At 31.0% G+C, this 15,062-nt stretch overlaps 1 protein-coding gene across 1 annotated transcript in view; it reads left to right on the top strand.

Annotated features, from left to right (window-relative positions):
• LOC143240242 (thioredoxin domain-containing protein 17-like) overlaps window positions 1-10,581 on the top strand; it is a 29,632-nt gene extending 19,051 nt beyond the window's left edge. Inside the window, exons 3-4 of the mRNA XM_076482377.1 lie at window positions 7,393-7,474; window positions 10,320-10,581. Of these exons, the coding sequence (XP_076338492.1) occupies window positions 7,393-7,474; window positions 10,320-10,400 (163 nt within the window). The 3' untranslated portion in view covers window positions 10,401-10,581. The remainder of the gene's footprint in view (window positions 1-7,392; window positions 7,475-10,319) is intronic.
• Window positions 10,582-15,062: the final 4,481 nt, after the last annotated feature.

The following is a 15,062-nucleotide window of genomic DNA, read 5'->3' as shown; positions in this document are numbered from 1 at the left end:
TCTGATCTTTTTCTCCACTCTTTAAAGATGGGCAAAGACTATACATGGTTAGAAGATGAGCAATTCCTCTCATCCAATCTTTTGATCTAACTCTCTTATCTATAGAGATATCTTTTGAATGCTGTCTGGGAGTTACCTTTATTCTTTCCTCACACTGGACCCTCCTCCTAATCTGAGTGTAATTTATGAAAATTATAGTACAGAATTTAAGTAATGCTAGAATAGTAATTAAATATTATTTTAAACAAAAAGTTATTTTTATTTTAGGGTTTTTATTATCAGGAAAAATAATATTTTATTAAGACAAATTTATCTTTAATATTCAGATATAAAATTATAAAAGAAACTTCTTCTGTGAAACTAACAGTTTAACTTTTAAATGCAAAAGTAGTTAGAAATAAAACCTAAAATGACTACACACAAAACTAATCTCTTTAAATACTCAGTTTTGGGGTTTAACAGTTTTCAAAATAACAGTAATTTGTTTCTGTATAATTACATAGTTTGCATAAGCTACATCAACAATGACTTACAGAAATGAAACAGTGTTAAAAATTATAAAATAGTTATTCCTTTATTTTTGTTAAAATTATTCTCATTTGTAGCAGTAGACCAGATTTAAAGAAAAAGCTACATTTGAAGATTAACTTGCCACTTTAATGGTCTCCACTAAAATTCATAGAGCCTTACTGTGCTACTGTGACACATACATAAAAAAGTGTTCTAGGGTACCCATGTTCAACTAACAATTTTAATGCAAGTCAGAATTAGATAGATCCTACTGGACACTGGTGCTTGACAAACATATTTGACTACAAGAAAGATGTTTTCAACATTCCTGGGAAGTCTACACTCCTTTCTGTGGCTGTTGAGCAGTCTGCAAATCAACCTTGCTTGCTCTTCTCTGGTAAAGAATTCATTCAAAACTAAATTGCACCTGTCTCACATTTTCTGTTGATTCCACCACTTATTTAAGTTTCCTTACCCAATACCCTGACATTCAACTTAGGTTGTTCCAAGGTTCTCACAAGACCTTGGTTCAACTGTGGCTTGATAAGCATCATAGTGACCAGTTCTCATAGCTGCCTGGGTATTCATACTCATCAAATTCAAATCCAAGGAATCCCTTATCATACTTTCCCACACTTAAACTTTTCTGCAATATACTTTATCAATAGCTGAAATTATGCTATTAACTGTCTTGCTGAGGGTAGGTTAAGATACAAATGTTACAACCTTTTAAAGAGTTGCATTCTAAATTTAAACTACTTTATAATAAATGTATATGAATAAATTTGGTATCACATTTAATTAATAAATCAAATTTTAACATTTTATTAGTAGTATGCTCTAAATTTTATGAAGAAATATCTAAAATAAATTGACAACTATGAAAATTGTGACATTTGTTCTCTAGTGCTTCTATCTTCTGTAATTAATTTACTACCCCTTGAATTACAGACTTTAATGTAAGTTACTCATTATAATTTAAAGATGAATAAGTCAAAGTCTAGTAGTTTTATAGCCTTCAATCTTACATGTTTATGGAATCATAAACTAGACGGTCAGGCCCATTTGTCACATCCTCTCTTTTCCAAATTGCCAGTATTTCTCAACAGAGTTTTTTTTTAGTTTTGTTTTTTTAATTTGAAAGCCTCTCTCAAAATGTGGAAATCAAGAAGATTTCAGAATGTTTGTAATGTTTTTATGACATAGATAGAAAGTCAGTTAAATTATGATAGTTATAGGACACAATTTGTTTTGTGCATGTTATTATTCTGAGTTCGTATGTGCATTATTTAAGTAAATAAAAATTATTTAGTGTATTAGTACCATTATTATATAAAAAGTAGATTTAAATTTTATTGGAAACTGACAGTAAAAAGCAAAAGTTCAAAGGTGAGTACTATGTCTGTGATGGGCTTCTGTAAATGTTCATTCATTTCTCTGTGTAATCTGTTTCATGTCTTCTACTTTGTCCCTCCATGATTTGTTCTCATGCTCTTGAAACTCTATGGTTTGGGTTACATTTCTCTTTACTGTACTCCTTCCTTCTTCTTGTTCTTACTTTTTGTCTGGATGTATTCTATATGGTTCTGTTATTCCTGGTGTCTTGGACTGTTGTTATACAGTTTCTGTCCTTGTTGTTTTCCCAGGATTTTTCCTCTCTGTTTCAACTGTATCTTGTACTCTTCTAGATCTGTCTACTCCTGACTTTTCCATTCTGGATTCTAGGATCTCCTCTTTTTCTTACCCTCCCTCCACCATGAATCTGGTTCATCACTCTTTGTCTGTGACTTTCATGCTCATGTTGTTGTGAGTATGTATCTCTTCTGCAATCAGCTTCACTTTTTCCTATCACTCATTTTTCCTCCTTGGTCTTTTCTTCTTCTCTTATTTTTTTTTTTTTTCACCTCTTTCCAATCTCATCTGTGGTCCTTTTTGTTCAATTTGCAGTTAATCATGGTTGATGTGATGGACATATTCCTGTACATTACTCTTAACCAGGGATGAATAAATAGTGGCAATCAGTAATTAAACACGATTATGAACATAGCAAAAAGGCTAAGTTGTCAAATACAAATACATAGGAATATATTCATGAATACTTTATCAGGTAATGTGCAATAATGATAAAACAGCAGATCATTTTATTGTATGAAGTAAACTTTAGAAACTAAACCAAATTTGATCAAATATTAACATTTTAATACTTTTATTTTTCAAAATGCAATAACACAGTTTTAGAATTAAAAAGGTATATTTTTAAAGGAAGTGTATGTATATATATATATATATAATATCACTGCCCATTGTTCTTTATGAACATCAGTCTCTTAAACGTTTTGTCTGTGAAATGGAAGCAGTGAGGTCTGAGGGTTTTACGTCTAATGCTAAACAAATGTTCGAAAAGTGCAAGGATGCTGGAACACTTGGCATTTGGCTAGTAGAGATCAAGTACAAAAGTTATTTTCATGGATCTTTTACTAATCTAGAAGGTTGCCTTTCTTGTTGTTGTTGTTTTTTGAAATTCAAAGACCACTGAGGTGGTTGTTGATCTTTGTATCCTCTGAAGATGAAGTGGCTTGTTTTTGGAGGCAGCAAATAAACTAAAAAACTTATCTGTTTGTGATGGGTGATAAACAGTCCTCTATTGGTTCTATGGTTATAGTATTATTTGTTGAAGAAACTTTCTTCACTTCTTGCTGCAGAAACAGTCAATTGGATTCATAGACCATAAGTATATTGACACACTAGTCAAGTTTAAATCTGGGTTTCAGTGCCACAGTCAAGTAGAAGACATTTTGTTGTTTGTACTGAGTCAGCCAAGAGTGAACAGATTTGTTCAATGTAGAGTTTAGATTGGAATTATACCTGGACTGCATGCTGTCAATCTCGGTCATCAGCCTATAAACACATGGCTCTATGTAACTGGAGGGAACAATGTTCTGACCCTAGCTGAAATTTGCACACACAGTTTGATTGATTGTGAAAACTTCTCCTGGGGAGCCTTCAATAAAGGCTTAGTCATTTTCATTTCTGAATTCCACTGTGTTGGTGTTACCAGCTGAACTCTGGCCTCTTCATCAAGTAGATCAGTTGCTTTTATTGATTTTCAAATGAAGGACACAATGGTTGATGCCTTGGAAATTACTTTCAGCAACAGTCCAGCTTGTTTAATGTGATTCTTGACCACAACCTGTAGCATGTGAGAAAAGCAGGGGTCATGTTCAGGAAGAAATTCAGATAAGTTAATCTTCCAAGTCACTATTAGGCGAGCAATGACTATCTTTCACGTAAGATAGTGTTTGTGGTTGAAATTATTAAGTTTTATGCATTATTGAATGCTATACATAATGCCTTATTATTGATGTCAAAGAGATTTATTATTTCATCATAAATAGATGCAATGTTAACAGATATGTGATACCCCTTGAAATACTGATATACTAGCATGACTGTTTCCATGTTTCATTTGAGCATAAAATAACCAGTGGCACCAAGAAAACTATGCATTTGTGTGCTTCTACAAATATTCACAGTGACATTGATGTTGGATAACATTGAAGTAGGAATATAGAAATGACTTTTTGTTGGACTTTATCAAACCTGCTCTTGATTGTGGATTATTGCAACTGGGAAGAATATATCAAAAAGCCAAAGCTGCTATTAGATCTTGAAAATCTTTGACTCTACCACTGAGAATGGTTGTCGTGTGTTGGCAATAAAATTGGCAAATTTGTTAGTGATGTGCTTCTGATATGGGTGCTTAGTGTTTTTACTTAGTTGAATCTGTAAAATATGGTTTATTGTATGCTAGAGCATGATTATGCTAGAAATACAATAAATAAAATAAAAATGATAAAATCATAACAAATAAATAAAAATGATGAATATTGTTCAAAACATGAGAAACTGAATTTAATTTACTATAGAATATCCGTGATGATGAGAAAACCCACTTGTAGAGAAAATTATATCTGTAAAAAATGGTTGGTATGGATAAGAGAAAGCACTATTCTCTACATTGTGCTTTATCTACCCATACTAGCCATTTTTTATATATAACTATAGAAAAGTTTATAAGAAGAATATATAATAACATATAATACTAAATAAATGAAAATAAAGTTTAACATGCATAATAAATTTAGTTTGCTTGTACTCTGTTGTATAATTTATCTATAAAGTAGTTCATATTACCAAAAATAATGAAAAAGGCTTACCTTTAGATATGTCAGCAGGTTAGAAATTGTTTTTCCTTAAGTAGAAATAGTCCACTGACCTTGATGTGACCAGATCTAGCAGTAGAAGTGTTCATGTATCACTGAAGGCAGTTTAGTAATAATATGAAATTATTTAATGTGACTTAACTGGATTAATAACTGTGTAGTACAATAAATTTTTAAGATAATTGGAGAGTTTTGAACTCATTTAATCCTTTTGCCATGATCATTCTTTATTGTTCATGTCATGATGTTTTTAGTAAGTTACTTTCAAAACTTAAACTATTTTTTGTTAATATTATACCAATTAATATAGGATAAAATTTTAGGTAATAGTATATATCTTAATAGTTTGTAAATTTAAGCCCTTAACATTGTAAGGCAATATTAAAAATGAAAATTTATGGATCTGTCCTAATGTGGGAAATGTGACTTTTTCTAAGTACCACCTATTCTCTAATTTATTTTTCACCCCTTCATGAAGTTCAAAATTTAATGTAAATTATTCAGTATAATGTTGTGATTTCTCAGGTAAAACATAATTTTCATTGCCTTCAATATTGTTTGGTTACATAGCCATAAAATAGAAAATTAAATCCCTCTTAAAACATCCACCTTTCACATCCTCTATTTCAGAATTTATCAATAGGTTTCTCTGATTTCTAATGGTATAGCTTTTATAATCAATAGAAACTCTAAGATTTTATCTATAAAATGATGTATCATATTATGTTGTTTTCTGTGCAAACTTCATTCCCACAGGAAAGTTTTCCATGAAAGAAAATCTTATACTGAAAGTGAAAATAATGTGCTGCAGAGGTAGTAATGACAGTTTAGAAATGTGATGAGTACAAAAGTTGACATTTACAATATTAAGTATTCACTAAATCATCCACTGGCTACAAATACTATGCCATTGAAATTTGAATATGAATATTTTAAGTTTTCTTACCTTCTATTCAAATACAAGTATGAATACTCCCAAAGCTCTGTTTTAATGTATTTAGATACTTCATGTCTACTCTTGATCTGTTCTCCATTGTTTCCCATGTTTCATCCATTTTTTCTAATCTTCTCTTCTCTTGCTTTTGACTTCAAATTAGTAATGACACCTTTTCTATTCATTGATATTGTAAGGACCTTTATTTGCCATGTTCATAGCCTAGGGATAAAATTCATTTTTAAGAATAATTTCTTCTGTTTTTGTCAGGTTTTTATATATGCACATTTTGGCAAGATTTTTGACAGTAGGTGATTGTGATTTCTTTGCAATAAATAGACAGTGCACAATCCATTTGTCTTAGAATAATATACTCAAAGCAAGTCAAATGTATGTACAAATATTCAATATGCTATTAATTATAACAGTTGTATCTAGATCTTTAAATAATTCTCTCTTTTACATCAGAGTCCACACATGTGGGTTCAGTTACTTTCTAATAGTTGCTACTATATGCTGTTTATTGGTAAACTTACAATCTCACACTTAAACTTCATTTTTGTTAACTTACTTTTTTGCAGTAACTTGATCACATATGTATTGTTTGATTGAAGCCTAAAACTATCTAGAAATAATGAGAAATTATGATAAAACAGTACTCAACAAAACAAGAGGAAAAACTTAGAAGGTTCTAGTTACATGACTGTTAGGGTTTTAGTATAAGTAGATTTGAAACTTTATAATAGGTGTCTATGACTTGTTGGTGATTAATTCAAACAGTACATGGAAGCACACAATCCATTAGTTTCAGAGTAACATATTCAAAACAAATCAAACATGCATACAAAAAATTTTTACACTACAGGATATCACATTTGTATATAAAACTCTAAATAATCCTCTTTTCTTGTTGAATGCCCACACAGACTGATTCAATTGTTAGAATCCAATTGATAAGACAAATTATTTCTCTCTACTGTTTCTTACTACACAATCTGCAAAAAAATTCACCTGTGTGTAATGGATTTACTATTATATATTTACATACAAAACTTTATTGAATCTCTTACAAATCAGAATATTGATGTGTTTGTATTGTACATGTTAATTCTAATTGGTAAGATATTTTAAGAGGAAAGATTGAGTTATTTTTTAATTATTGTGAAGATAATTTGTTGTTAATGCATTTACATTATTGTTGGTATAAAACTGATATTAGTTGTGGCTTTTTTTTGTTACAGTTCATCATAAGATGATGAAGTTATTTAAAATGGCTAGTATGATTTTTTTTAGCTTAAAAATCTCATTGAGTGAAACATTTCATATGCTTTAGTTGTTTGAAAGTTATCATTACATAGTTTATATTTTGTAAGGTATTTTATTTATAAAAGGTTTGATGTTTTCTATACATATGTTTGATTGGAGTTATTTGGCCAGTGAGTGAACTAACCTTTGGAAACTGTTAGCCATATTTTTAAATTCATTTAATATTTCTTAGTTGAAATACGTATGTGTTCTTCTTACCAAATTAATTCATCTGTTCTGGTGGACATGAGAAAGTTTGGCTACCTGGATTTGTTTAAGAAAATGCAGTAGAATTTTCATGGCTTACCTGCCTTAAGTTTTTATGATAATAAATAATGGTTCCATTTATAGGTTGTGTATTATCTTTATTATTGTTGTTATAAGTTTGTTAAATATCAGAACTCTTGTGTAAACTTTCAGCTGGAAAAATTTACAAAATGATTTCCGCATGGATGATAGATTAAAGATAAAGTGTGTGCCAACTGTGATCAAGTGGAAAACAGTAAGTACTACATATCTTATACCTGTTTTTTTCTAGGATTTACAGAACATGATGTTGTCAATTGAACTGGTCATTATTACTTGTGTTAATATCTTAGTAGGATAGATGTACATAATGCTGTCATCTTTTTATGAAAGTTATAACTGACATTGTGTATTTAAATAATACACCAATATAGAAAAATAAACAAATATATAACTCATACAAATATGCAATATTTTAAATCTTTAAGATATTTACCAGAAAACCTATTTTGTATTTACTTTAATGTTTAAAAAATAAAGTTACTGCCACTAAATTTTATGCTATTAAAAAAGAGTAAAATGAATTAAACTTGTTGCAAAGAGTTCAAATAAAGAATCTTTAAGGTAAAAAAATTATTACAGAAATTAAGTAGAATATATTTTTTATTGAAATGTGAAGTCATATATCCTAAATAAAGTATCAAAAGACTTCATGGTGCTTGTAAGATTCAAATTTATCTGTCAGTATCCAGATAGTTCATTAATAGCTGATGTATCCATTTAACATTTAGAGATCAGATACAACACTGACCTTCCACCCAACCCATGCCACTCATGGGAAAGGGGTTTCTGAAACTGTATGCTGTGATTACTGACAGTAAATCAGAAGTTTTCCAGTTATATGTGGACACATAGTCTTTTATCAAATAATGGTTTAGATTATTCTGTTTTCTTTGAGCAAACCTCTGATCAAAGTGGTGCCTCTAACTTATTAAAGACTTAGTTTTTGTGATACAGTAAGTGTCCATCCAGTGCCTTCTTGCAAGATAGTCTTACTTTTTTAATTCTTAGACAATGTCCTTTATTGCATTGTTATCTTAGTGTCTTTTTTAAGTGTATTATAGACTAAATAAACATGGAATTTATTTTTTGTATTATAACTTTTTGAATTTGTTTTTTTTACATGTTTATTTATATATTTTTTACAGCTATACACTTTCATCTGTTTATTGTTAAGCTTTCTTATTGGATCAAAGAAAAATACACCTAAGTTTCCAGTTTTATGACTAACACTTTTTTTGCCCCTTCTAACTATGAATATTTTTTCTTTCACATTTTTATTCTTGCACCTAAAAATTCCAGTTTTGTAGTTTCCTTTAAATTATTCACTGCCTCTGTGGAAATGGTACAATGGTAAGTCTACAGATTTGCAACACTAAAATTAGGGGTTTGATTCTTCTCAGTGAACTCAGTAGGTAGCTCAGTTGGCTTTGCTATAAGAAAACACACATGCTGACTTAAAGAGCAGTATTTGAGATACCTGTGTTTTTTGTCTTGGATTTTATATCTGTATAGAGACTTGTCTTTTGCATTCTTTTGGATGTCTCAACTATGATTCTGTCCGGGTGTCTCTAATATAGTGTCTGTTAATTTAATCTGTTGTAATTCTACCTTCATGAACTTACTAATCTTTAATTTTGCATTTAGTTATTGTCTTATCTCTGGATAGTAAATGTATTATGTCACCTGTTGAGTTTGCAGTACTTATACAAATTTACAGTGCTAAGATCCATAATTCAATTCTCTCTCTCTTGTGTACAGAGTGAAGATACTGCTTTGTGTAGCTTTACATGAGGAAGGGAATTGAGGTGTAACAGAGCGATTATGCTAAAATTCTTAAACTTCAAATTAAAAGAATTTATAAGCATACATTGTCCAATATTGAATATTTTGCTATGTGGAACTCACTTTTTTAGCTTAAAGATTTCAGAATATGGTACATATACAATTTATTCAGCCTTCTTAACTATATGTGTTGTTTGCTTTTAATAATTTAAACTGCATAAGCAATTTATAAGTATAAAATAATGTTCTATGTCACTTGGTACTCTTTAACTTTTAACCTTTTAGTATGTATGTGATTGAAAATTTTCCAGTTGCTGAGTTCACTCATTAACTCTTTTGCTGCCAAATTCAACTGTAGTTGATCCTGCAGCTGTAGTAGAATTTTTATCGTGTCTTCCTTATTCAATAGATAACATCACTTCAAGGACAAATGCAAAGCTCCCACTTAATATTCATGAGCCTTAGATGTTTATCTTGAACAGTTTACCTATCTGTGAACCTGATCACATGATTAATATTGTTTTCGGGACGAGATAAAAGGGAAGAATTTTGTCAACAGAGTTTCCAAGATGGTTTTGCACAAGTGTTCATCATTCACTGCAGCTCAAGTTTTAGAAATAATTCAGCAAGATTCAGACTAGGGGAGTAACCATTTTGAGTATGAAAGCTCAGAAGAAGACTCGGGAGACAGGACTGGCTACCTGACTATGTACATTCCAAACAAACTCTGAAAATTTCATGTTTATATATTTATTTGCACTCAAGTTATAAAATTTTTATGTAATGCACCACATTTGGTACTAACAGGCAAAACTTATGTGGCAATCATCTTTAGTTAAAAATAATAACTTTGCAGTGACAGAGTTAAAGAGAACAAATGTCTGATAGAGCCATTTACTTAAGAGGAAGCTGAACCATATATGTGGCAAGTGCAGTACAGTGTGGATATAGGAGGTTTTCCAACATCCTGAATTGTCCAATAAATTAACCGTAATGAAATAAGCCTCGTCATACACAATAACTGGAAAGTATATAAGTACAAACTTCAAAATTGTATTATAAGTACTGTATATGAACTTTAATAAGCATCTTGGAAATGATCATAGAATATGTTGAGATTTATTTGCCCTGCACATTATACATATTAAGATCTACTCTATTGGATATTTTGTTTTTTAGAATTTTGCTTGAAAGAGAGAAAGTCAACTTTGTAAAACTTTTTTTAAGTAGTACATCTGTCTGTTTATTTTTTATAGCAAGAACGGCTGGAAGAAGCTCAGTGCCAGGATCCTAACATGCTGGAAATATTATTTGAAGATTGTTTTAAGGGAATGTAAGATAAGAATATAAAGAATAATATTCATGAAGTATCCTAATCATGTTTCATTTTGGTAAAAGGTGATAGAATTAAATTATTTAGGAAAAGAAGGGCTATCTATGCATTTGCAAATTGTTGGATTTGCTACACACTTTGGTAATGTACTTAAAGTTGAGAAAATAAAAGGTGATCTCTCAAAATTTTAATGTCATGAAGTGAAGTTTGTCAAAAAAAAAAAAATGTATGTCCTGAGAGATACCACATAAATACAAATAGCCTACTTCTCACAATATGTACAGCACCAATCATTTATGAAATATATCTGAAATCAGACTTTGATAATGTATTTATAACAGGGTTATGTGTAAATGCAGATTTGTTAAACATTCATACATGTTCATTGCTCTAAATTTATGCAGTTCAACATTTTTATTAAGAGGCAAACCTGTCAACCCTTATGATTTAGGTGTAATTCTTTTGATTTTTTTTCATTTTATACCTGTACAAATAGTTATTTTACAATTTTAAGAAACATTCTGGAACTTTCTTTCTGATCTATTTTTCTACTAATAATTTTCCAGAAATAATTCACTGCTCCCTGCATTGATTCTCAATTTACAAACACCTGAAACTGTTAAAAAAAAATGTGTAAGGAGTAAGTATTTACTGTGTGCTGATAAGTTTTTGGAGGAAAGTAATGGAAAAATATTTTTCTGCTTTGTCCCTAACAACTTCAATAAAGAAAAACATTTATAGTGAGCAGAAGTATAAGCATGAGTATTCAAAGAAATTTAATGATCTTGTATTATCTATCCTCAAAGCATATCAATCATGTGAGATTTACAGTTGCAGATGGAGGTGAAAATGACATCAAAAAACCATCTGAACACAAGTAAACACCAGCAAAATAATTAGAGAGCTTCTGGAATTAATAAATTAGACTCATTTTTATCATAAAATACAATTATGAGGTTTATACTACATTAATTGTAGCAAACAAACTATATATACACACACACACACACACACACACACACACACTTCTGGACAAAATCTTAAGGCCGATGAACATAAAGAAAAAATATGCATTTTGCGTTGTTAGACTCAACCACATATTTGAGTAGAGCTTGGAAAGGGGAAAATAAGAAAAGGGAAAATAAAATAAAAACCTTTTTAGCATTTAATAGGGAAAATGTGAACACTATGAAATTAGCATAAATACTAGTTGGTCAAAAGTTTAAGACCATACCAAAATGAAGTCCTAAACAGGGTAGGAAATGCCCAACAAGAGGTCTCAGTAGTGAGGTGCACGGCCATTACTGCAAATAACTTCAAACATTTGCTTTAGCATGGTTGATATAAGCGTTTGCAGAAGGTTGGCTTGAATGTTATTTAAAGTGGTGAAGATGGCTTCACAAAGATCATGCACTGTTTGGAATTGACGTCCATTTTTATAGACTTCCCTTGCCACCCACCCCCAAACATTTTCAATGGGATTCAGTTCGGGTGAACATGAAGGATGGTCCAAAAGAATCGTATTATTCACCATGAAAAAGTCCTTTGTCGTGCAGGCATTGTGGATTGCAGCATTGTCCTGCTAAAAGATCCAGTCATTTCCACACAAGCGAGGGCCTTCAGTCAATAAGGATGCTCTCTCCAACATGCCAATGTAGCCAGCTGCTGTTTGACACCCCTGTATAACCTGAAGCTCCATTGTTCCATGGAAGGAGAAATCACCCCAGATCATGATAGAACCTCCTTCACTATGTCGTATAGAAAATGTCTCTGGTGGGATATCCTTATCATGCCAGTAACTTTGGAAGCCATCTGGAACATTCAGGTCAAATGTTTTCTCATCAGAGAACAAAACCTTCTTCCACTTTTCTACGTCCCATGTTTAGTGCTTCTCAGCAAAGTTTAACCGAGCTGTTTCATGGTGTGGAAGGAGGCATGGACTTTACAATTTTTTAAAGCTTTTCTCTTGTAGGTGCCATCTTATTGTTCTTGAGCTGCATTCTGCATCCATAAAGGCTTTAATCTGGTTTGATGATCAGCTGGTGTCTTGCCTGACAACCCATCGAAATTTTCTTCAGCTGACCACTTAAAATTCTCATTCTGATCTGTCAGGGTCTTTAAAGAAATTTCCAACAGCAGTTTTACTATGCCCAATCTCACCAGCAATGGCACGTTAAGAGAGACCTTGCTTCTGCCACGTTCAAACTCTGTCAAATTTTTAGCCTTTACTATGTTTTTACCCAATGTAACACAGGAGATGTCAGTGGGAGATGTTGAAAATGCTAATGATTGAACACAAATGACTAAATTTTGTTATGTGTTAACCAGTTAACGCTTCTTTTTGATTTAGTCCTAAACTATCAACCAGCTAGTATTCAGACTAATTTTATAGTGTTCACATTTTCCCTATTAAATACTAAATTTTATTTTTATTTTCCCTCTACTCAAATAAGTGGTTGAGTCTAACAATGCAAAATGCATATTTTTTCCTTATGTTCATTGGCCTTGAGATCCTGGCCAACAGTGTATATTCTGAAAACTGTCTCTTGGTATATCGATTTATAAACTTTAAGCAAGGTTGTCAAAAATTCACTTGGCAACAGTGTAAAACATATATTGTTGATTTTTACATTTGGAAATCTTCTACAAAATTTAGAGAACAAGCAAGGCTTCCATTACACATTTAATCATACAAGTTATATGCATTTCTAAATATATATTAAAATGTAAAAACTTTGACATTAAATTCAGTATATAAGGTTAAATCCATTACAGAAGCATGTGTACACACACACTGGCTATCTCTTGTCAAATTTGAGAAGTTATTTGAGCAGTGGAGAACTTTACAGTCAAGCATGATGAAGAAGAAAAAAAAAGAATAAAAACCAAAAATCCATGTGAAAGTAAAGTCTGTTCCATTATGGATTAAGAGTGTCAGTGGACAAAGAGAGTGATTGTGTGGAAAAAATGCATAGACAAAGCTTCCAAGCAGAGGTAAATTATTTGTATGTTCCCTGAGCAGAGATCTGGATTTTTTATGGATGGTTTTTCTCAGAAAATAGCAGACAAACTTGCAAGAGCAAATAAGAAGGTACAAAACACACCTGACACTAAATCACCAGGAAATGTGTATTTGCATAAGGAGAGAATTTTCATGTTACTTAACTTAATGCAAACTCACTCAACCATTGCTTGCAGAGAATCCTGCTTGTTCTATTCAAGGATCTATTCAGCAGACTTGTGACACCTCATGCAATTTCACATTCTTCAAATATTTTGAATTTGAATTTAAAATATATAAATTTTCAGTTACAAAGCTCTCTTTCTATGAAGATATAAAAAATTACTATGAAGATGTATGAAACTGCATTGAAATATGTAAAGTTCCCACTTCAGGACAACTTTGAAACATGCAAGAGTAGCAGACATATCTGTTAAGAAAAGTTCTTTGGAGTTTGTAGAATATTTATTAGAAAATACAAGCAATTCATTCCATGAATGCATCTTGGGCTAGTATTTTGAAGTGTTTTCAGCAGCAATTTCTCACTTACCTTGACTGGAGTAGATTTCAGTGAATTAGTAGACAAGCATTAGCTGAGTATTGAAAAAATTAAAATGAGCTGGATAACTTTTAACTGAAACATTAATTTTTCAGGCTGATTCCCAGAAAGTGTCAATTATCTACCAAAACGTAGTACACAGTAATTAGTAAGTATTAAGTAAAACATTATTAGTAGAGAAACTATTTCAGTTTACATGTTTTGTTGTTTTCCCTTGTTCTGGTATGGATTACTGTTTCTCAAAATTTACTGTTGGTAGGTCTGAAGAGGTATAGTGATGGACCTGACAAACCAAAATACATTCCTTCTGATTAAAAAAATGTATGTTGTGAGTTTGAAGAACACTTGTAGATAAGGAAATGAAACAAGTGACAAAACTGAAACATCATAAACACACATAAAGTAATAGCATCCTAATACAAATATAAATAGTGGTTTATGTTGGAGTTAAAGGAAAATTTGACCACCAGCAAAATGTTTAAATCTGTTGTAAACATTGAAAACACATAAATGAATTTCATTAGTTAAAATAAAATCGCTATATCCAACATGTAAGTTTTTCAAGTGAACTGAATGAAACTGTTTTCTGTCTTAAAATGATTTTTAGGATTTATATAGGTTTTGGAAAGCTTGGAAATTTTTGAAACTTGTAAATTCATTTTTCAAGCTCTGAAATTCCTTGAAATATGATTATACCAAGGGCCATAGAAAAGTAAAATACCTTGATTAAAATGGTTTTAATCAGTAATTTGAAACTGTCAGTGTATATACATTTCTATTTTCATTAATCTCTTACAACTTGCCAGAACAGAAATGTATCCAATGTAATGTCCTTTGCTCTAAATTCAAATATTGTTAAAAAATAAGTAACTTATCATAGGCTACAAAGATTAGTCATTAAAAGAGTTTAAGTATATGTGACACACTACTTTACCGAATGGATATGCATGCCACAAAATACAATGGTAAAAAATAAATTGCATTATTTATCCTTGCATATATTAATAGCTAATAAGTTACTTAATAATGTAACACTTATACACCTATATGTTGAGAGTGTTGATGCATTTTGTACAAAAGTTGTTGATGCTTACAATATTGCTACT

The sequence above is a fragment of the Tachypleus tridentatus genome, chromosome 13 (assembly GCF_004210375.1).
Source record: "Tachypleus tridentatus isolate NWPU-2018 chromosome 13, ASM421037v1, whole genome shotgun sequence".
NCBI classification, from domain to species: Eukaryota; Metazoa; Arthropoda; class Merostomata; order Xiphosura; family Limulidae; genus Tachypleus; species Tachypleus tridentatus.
Note: the sequence above shows the minus strand (reverse complement) of the source record. Positions and strands in the feature narration are given on the sequence as shown.